We start from the raw sequence: 7,467 nt of genomic DNA, 5'->3' as shown, positions 1-7,467 counted from the left end.
TACCTGAAGGAACTACTCCTTCATTCCACCTGTGACAGGTCCTGTCTTTAACCATGCCCTAGGACAGCAACCTCTCGGGTAACAGCTCTCTCACTTCTCCCATACCTTTCCTTAGAAAATTTCATTCTTTCCCCTGGTCCCCAGGTCCGGGAGTCTCCAACTACTCATATTCTCCTCACAAAGTAGGGAAGAGCTTGGAGAAATGTTTGAACTGGGCCCAGGATGAGATCCCGGCAGAGCAGCACAGCCAAACCCCGCTCTACTTGGGAGCAACTGCCAGCATGAGGCAGCTGAAGTGAGTGAATGTCGCAAACCCACACCCAGACATCAGCACACCTCACACGGATCATTCTGTAAATGCGTCTCTCCCTGTCTGCTCTGCAGTGTGTGTCATCCCAAACCTGCTAGTCAGGTAAACCTTCTTCAGGGCCCGATGTTCTCAAGGGGAGCATGGCATGGCTGTGTCTCCATACGGTCACCCCAAGCTGTCATCAGAAGGATGACAGTTTTGCTACTGCTACTGGTCTGTGTGAAATCTTCACAATTCAGGCTTCACCATTAGTGCTTGGGAAACACCTGTCCGTTGGGACGCTGAAGTGTTTTCAGTTGATGTGATATCCCACGTGGGCTTGCAGGGGTGCTTCTTGTCACAGGCTGGGAATGGTGGTGGGAAGATCCACCTTATCATACACACTTTTTTGGACCCTGTTCTCATTTACCTCATTATTGGGACCTTTATCTCCTTTTAGACACTGGGGAGAGTAAAGTCTGGAGGGGACCAGGTCAGTGGGGCAAGGCCATGGGATTCCCTCAGTATTGCGGGGGTACTAAACTCCCAAAGTCTTGAATGGTGTGGTACAACTGCTCAAACCATCTCTCTGCTGTTCTTGCCCCCAGAGCTATGTGAGGGGTGAGGGAAGTAGCAGCAGGAGTGGGATTGTCACTGTGTCTCTGTGCTACTACCCAAGGTGGGGAGCATAGCAGGAGCCCTGCAGCTGTGCCCCCACTGCAGGCTGTTTCTGGCAGGGTCCTGTAATAACAGATGTGCCTTCTTTTTCTTTTCTGTTTAGCCTCACCCACCCCATCTTCTCTGATGGTCTCCTTGCACCCCTGACCGTGGCCCTGAAGTCATCCCCCTTTGACTTTCAGGGGACAAAAATCCTGTCCAGTCCAGACAAGGAAGCATTCAATTGGGTTGCTGTTAACTATGTCCTGGAGAACTTCTTCAAGGTAAGGGACGATCCTGCCTGGGGAGTACAGAACTGAGCTGAGCAAATCCCGTTAACAAACAGTCAGAGAGACACGTGGAGGGATGCTTAAACCCCTGTTCTTTAAACAATGCTGAAGCACAACTCCCACTGCCTTTCAGAGGAGGCAGGTTGTATCCAACACCAGCTTGTTGTGAGATGGTTGTAACTAGGTTGGAGGACAAACCTCTAACATGGACAGAGAAGCAGCCTTCTGCTGGCAAAGCAGAAGCCCCTTAATGTTCTCACTCAGACGCTAGTGAGAGTGTAGCTGGATGTGCTCAGCATAGGGGCCTGGCCTGCATTCAGAAGGCACTCGCTAAACAAAAAGAACACATTTCAGTTTCCTTGCTCTACCCATGGCTTCTCAAGCCAAAGAGTCTCAACAACTCCAAGTGAAAGAGAAAGGTGGGTCAGACAGCAGCAGCTGAGTTATTCCACAGGCACAGAAAGGCTGTTCTGATGGCCAGCGTCAAGCACATGCTGGTTAGGGAAGTGCTAGCCCAGCTGGCAGCAGCACAGCCACCCCTGGCCGGGGACAGAGTGCTTACGCCACAGGCAGCATGAGCTTTCCTGCCTGTACTGCTATCTTCAGCAAAAGGTCAGTTCTGCAAGACAGCAGGAGATGAAACCACAGGGTTCTTCTGACAGGAGGATCATTTCAGCATCAAGACAGGACTTGACGCCCGATTCTGCCCACCTGGAAACCTCCTTCCCCTTCCCCACCACCACCACCCACTCCTCTCTCCCCTGCTCCTACCTGCTGAGGCCCCTGCCCTGAACAGCCATCCGGGATGGAGAGCCCTGCTTGCTCTTGCTGGCTGTGGGGAGCTCTCTGTGCAGATTGGCTCCTTGTACAATGGCTCCTCTGTTCTGTCCAGTGCCACCAGTTCAGCATCCTTATGTCCTGGGGGAAAAAAAAACCACACCAAAACATTAGGCTGTACTGTAGCAGAAAGCTGCTTTTTCTCTCTGTGCACTAATGCGTGCATCTGACAACGACCCAGATGTAGAAGTCTTAAGAACTGACCTCTCTGGCTCTTTTTGGGTCAGTATGACTGGCGAGGACAGTTGGTACCCTCCGGGAAGGGGATGGCAGGAGTCCTGTCTGTGGGAAGAAGCGCAGCACAGCTCACTTCCAAGGTGGAAGAAGAGAACCAGGCACCAAAAGAGGGAGTGAGGCTGCAGCTGTACGGGCAGACGCACAACGTGTACACTCGTCACTGCCCCTGCCATGGCACGGACCAGCTCCACAGCAGGCTGCTCTCTCTGCTCATTCAGGTGAGTATCTGCCAGAATGGCATTTGCAAGGATCCTGGATACAGCATCAACCCTCTGCACTGAATGGCAGTTGCAGAAGGCATTGCTGCTCATGCGCAACGTGTCAGTCACTGTGTTTTATAGAAGGCATTTGCATATAACTAAAAAAGCCCAGTCAAACATAATGTCTGTACCCAAATCCATGCCCTCCAAGCAGACACACAGGCACCCATTCCAGAGTTCCCTACTTGCAGGCTTCATTTGGCTCCTCACTTATTACATGAGCACAAAAGTGCTCTCCAGGGGTGCCAAGATCACTTTCCAGGTAGAGAGATGTGAAAACTTTCCTTGGCTCCTCTGAACTGCTCCTCCATCCTAGAAGGGGAGCCTAAACAGCAGCACCCAGGAACCAACTGGGACCTTCCACTTGGGCTATTTCTGTCCTTCACTGACTTTAACCCTGAAGCAGACTTTAAAAGAAGAATATCTCATTTTGAAAACATGCAGGTGTTTTGGTTCTTCCAAACTCTGTCGCACTCGAGGGGAAGGTGGCAAGACCTGATGCAAACTCAGGAATCATTTTAATCTCCAACAAAACTGATTTTTTCAGAAATAGACTACTCACCACCCATCTACTTGCCCCTGTATAAAGAACACCTCCCTTTATTTGAGCCTGGAATGTCCCACATGGAGACCCACTTCACCACAGTTATATTGGGGAATTCCTAGAGATAAGAAACACTGATGCTTGAGGAGTTGGAAGGCAAACCAGAACAGCCTCTTTCTTGCAACTAGAAAGAGTACAGGATTCATTGAAACTGTGTTTCTGGTGTAAGGGCGAGCAGGTAGGGCTGGAACTCCTCAGCCTCCCACAGCAGGCTCAGTCATTGCAGCTTGTCCCAAACCCTGCAGGAGCTGGGATCCTGCTGCATCACCCTGGGCCTTGCAGTTGACTAGCTGAGATAAGGTTTGGCAAGCTTTTTGCAGCCTGCCTGCTTGATTACAATATTGTGGTGCCAGATCTTCACTGTGGTGATTTTTGCCCTCTTTTGTGAAGCCCTGGGATACCAACCTCCTCTCTTGCTGCCTCTGTCCCTGTTTTATTCTGCCTCTAGGACCAGAGAAGTGCTAAAACTGTGTCTAATCCCTGCTGGCCCTTCTCTTACTCACGGGAGGTGCAGTGGCAATCAGTGCACACTGGGCCTTGTGCTGTCAGTGATGACACATTGGACATCCCTGGCCCCGAGGAGGTCTTCAACATCACCGGCTCCAGCAATCCCACTGCCTGCATGAGACTTGTGCAAAGCCTGCTCAACTCCTCCTCTTCCTGCAGCTTCTTCGAGCATCCCCACAGCAGTCTTCCCAACCCCCTCCGGACCAGGTTTCTGGTGGGTTCTCATTTACACTGGGGTAGGTAACTGGTATGGAGACCCCATGAAAAGGGACCGGTTCGGTCATCAGTAAATACAGTGGCAACAGCCACACTGTGCCCTCTACTAGCCAAGAGGGCCAGTGCTCTGGCTATGTGGTGAAGCTGAAGATTCCACGCCACTCCCTCGGCAAACATCTGGGCATGCTCCACCGCAAGCGTGCTCATATCCAAGACCCTGGATCTAGTATCCAGGTTCATTGGGTTGTTAAGCCAGGACCAGCTCAAGATCCTAGGACAAACTGAGTGCATCTCAGAGGGAGGAACCTCATGGAGTTCAACAAGGCCAAGGGCAAGGTCCTGCACCTGGGTTGGGGTAATCCCAAGCACAGGGACAGGCTCGGTGGAGAGTGGATAGAGAGCAGCTCCGAGGAGAAGGACTTGGGGGTACTGGTGGACAAAAAACTGAACATGAGCCGGCTGTGTGCGCTGGCAGCCCAGAAGGCCAACCGTATCCTGCACCCCACAGCTACTGCCACTTGGTTTCCTACAGACAGTGCATGCAATGCAAGGATGCAGAGCGCGGGCCAACGGGGTGATTATTTCTGCTGCTGTTGTAGGTGATTTCTGAGGCCACGGACTTCATGAGAGAAACTGGGCCCTCTCCTGACTTGTATCAGGCAGTCACCAGGCTTTGTGGGATGTCCGTCAAAGAGGTAACTGTGGAATAACTTAGTCTGCAGGGAGAGTGGGAAGCAAGGAACAGTCTGTTATAAAAGCCCATGGGGCTCAGACTGACAGAGCCATAACTGACTGGCTCCATCAGGGAAAAAATTGGATTTGCCTGAGTTTTGGTTTTGGGGTGGTGTGTTTTCTTTTTTTTACTTTGAGGAAACAAGGTCCACTTATTTTCCTTCCTCTCAAATCCCAGCTGCTGCTGGCAACCCCTGGACTTAATCAAATGAAAAGCCACAAGTGCCTTTAATGGCATATTCCAGAGTAAACAGGAAGGCTGGCTACTCACTCCTGTACATCACCTTGGTCTTCCTGTTATCCTGCTCTCCTCAGTGCATGGATCACACCTGCTCACGTTCCAGGGGCTGGCCCATCTCACCGGGACCAAGCCAGGGGGAATTTCCCTCAGTTGGTTGGTGGTTTATGAGATCACCCTCATTTGCACCCACTGACCGAGCGTCCACAGTAACACCCAAATCGGACAGTTTCTGCAGGGTTTGCGAATGGGGTAGCAAAGCCCATAAGCAGTTCCCTGAAGCTTTCTCTTCCGGACAGAAGAGACAGACCTCCTTAGTGTTCTTGTTGAGAGACAGGCTGCAGCATTAGCTCCGGCTAATTAGGGGGCAGGGACGCCCACCACCAGTTCACCTGCAAGGCAGCTGTAGGAGACCCAGCTGCCAGCCCTGCTGCTCTTGGAACTGCCTGGTCCTTAGTAAGATGGGAACAAAGGCACTAGGAGATGGCACTGGCTCCCAGACACAGCCCAGCGCGTGCAGGAAACACGGCTTCAGTCTGCACAGGACGCAAACCCCTCCTCCAGTCCTCCAGTCAGACCCAGAGCAGGAAAAGGGAGGTTTTAGGAGGCCTGAAATTCAGCGGCTGAATAGTTACTTCTTTTATTTTTTCCCCTTCTCTTTTTGGAAATGACACCAGCTGGTCAAGGAGTCCCAGACGAGCCTGGACACACTTGCTGATTCCTGTCTTGTGTCTGCCTTCATCTTTCATCTCAGTACAAAGGGATACACGTTTGACTTTGACAGCTCTGTTTGGACTGCATTCCAGAAGGTCAGTAACCGTCAGTGTGGTATTTCCAGTTAGGAGGGAGGGCTGGTTTCAGCAAAGCCAGCTTGTCCCCACCCCTACAAGCCTTAACCAGCTGGGTTTCTCCAGCAAGATGTTTTTGCACAATAAATTCACACTTGCGATAAGAAAGAAGACGAGTGACGGAGAGTTGGAGATTACACTGGTCCGCACTGAAAAGCAGATGGGTCATAACCTCTGGAGCAATACCACCTTTAAGAGTCTGTGCCCAACACCACTGAACCAGTGGTGGGCCTGACCACCACTGAACGCTAAGAGCAAACCGCTGATAATATTCCCTCAGCCAAAAGATGGTACCCCACCTCTTTGCCCTTACCTTTATACTGGTGAGGCTTTAGAACTGGTTTATAAGGTCTGAAATTGCTTCAGGATCTGGAGCCTCTAAGGAAAGGAGGATTTGATTCAAAGCCTTCCCTCCGCAAAAGAAGGGAAAGCCTCAACTCACCAGCAAAGCACAGTCCCACTGAGCAGGGTCACATCAGTCATCGGCCACGTGGGGACAGTCAGACTAAGGCAGACACTGAGGTTGGTTCAGGGTCCTTCCAGGGACCCCAGCTGAAAAGCCAGAGGAAAGCTACTTACCCACGGGTGTGGGGTTCAGCCAAGGCAGCATGGCCAAGGACACAACTACCTGCAACGCGGACCTGAGGTCCGTCAGGAGAACCAGCCCGTAAGCAGATGGAAGAGCACGCACCTAGAGCATAGCTCAGGAAGGAGGTGGCTGCCCAGGCCAGGGCTTAAGTGCAGCCCCTGGGCCCATGGGCAGAGCGGGTGGGTGGAAGTGCCATGTGAAACTGGTCTGGGAAATTAAGGCCTATTAGTGTGCTTGGACACTGCGAGTGGGAGAGCTCCCTGGATCCGTCTCAAATAAAGTATATGAATAAAGAAACGCAGCTGGGGTCCAGACTGTCTGCTTCTCTGATGACCTCTCCTCCTTTTTATTTCAACAGATGGGTGATTCGCCTTCTGGCTGGACTCTTGGGTACCTGCTGAGCCTGACCAACTCCATCCCCGAGGGCAGCCCAAGCTTCCTCAAGGGGATTGAACCAGGGGTCTGGTCTCTGCTCCTTATCCTCTTTGTCGTGCTGCTCACTGGCTCCTTCATGCGCATCTCATACCGAGTGATGGTCAAGGAGAACAGCTTCAGTAACAGGAACAGCAGCGTTTTTGATGACAACTGATGTTTTTCCTGGGACTCGATATTCTTGCCAGAGGGCAGTTAATGGGTACACACAGAAATCACACAGGTCACTGGAGGATGCAAGTGATTTCCTGCTGGACTCCCAGAGCCTCAGGGCATTATTTCAACTGCCCAGCACTTGCACTACTGTACTTGGAGACAACGGATCCTGCTCTACAGGAAGCCTGTGATTCCCAGTGGATGGCAGGCTATTTGTTCTCCAAATGAGAGCAGCCTGCACAGATCTTGCTGGATCACTAGTGTCAACCTAATGAAATGATATCTCTGAGCAGGCAGGCCCTGAGCTATGTACAGTTACTACTGAGCGAGGAGAGGTGGTGTCTGAAAAAAGTGCTCTGTCCTCTTCTGTGAGATACCTGCAGTATTGCCATGAGTGAAGACTGTAACAGCATTGCAATCAGACTGTAACAGCCAACTTGCTTCCATGTTCTAGGGAAGAAAACAGGTATTTTCTGCCTGCTACTACTGATCCGTCTGTTCTTCCAATTCAGTGATGGTACCCATGCAGCCCTTCCAGCGAATGCTCCTGCTGACCAAGAATCCTTCAAAAGCAA

The 7,467-nt window shown here is 51.4% G+C and overlaps 1 protein-coding gene across 1 annotated transcript in view; it reads left to right on the top strand.

Annotated features, from left to right (window-relative positions):
• Positions 1 to 6,893, top strand: part of LOC104514730 (ectonucleoside triphosphate diphosphohydrolase 2-like) — a 10,808-nt gene extending 3,915 nt beyond the window's left edge. Inside the window, exons 3-9 of the mRNA XM_010158486.1 lie at positions 145 to 295; positions 1,071 to 1,230; positions 2,301 to 2,528; positions 3,623 to 3,895; positions 4,497 to 4,592; positions 5,545 to 5,676; positions 6,663 to 6,893. Coding sequence (XP_010156788.1) covers positions 145 to 295; positions 1,071 to 1,230; positions 2,301 to 2,528; positions 3,623 to 3,895; positions 4,497 to 4,592; positions 5,545 to 5,676; positions 6,663 to 6,893 — 1,271 coding nt within the window. The remainder of the gene's footprint in view (positions 1 to 144; positions 296 to 1,070; positions 1,231 to 2,300; positions 2,529 to 3,622; positions 3,896 to 4,496; positions 4,593 to 5,544; positions 5,677 to 6,662) is intronic.
• Positions 6,894 to 7,467: the final 574 nt, after the last annotated feature.

This window comes from Eurypyga helias, unplaced genomic scaffold, assembly GCF_000690775.1.
Source record: "Eurypyga helias isolate BGI_N326 unplaced genomic scaffold, ASM69077v1 scaffold27829, whole genome shotgun sequence".
In the NCBI taxonomy this organism is placed as follows: domain Eukaryota; kingdom Metazoa; phylum Chordata; class Aves; order Eurypygiformes; family Eurypygidae; genus Eurypyga; species Eurypyga helias.
Note: the sequence above shows the minus strand (reverse complement) of the source record. Positions and strands in the feature narration are given on the sequence as shown.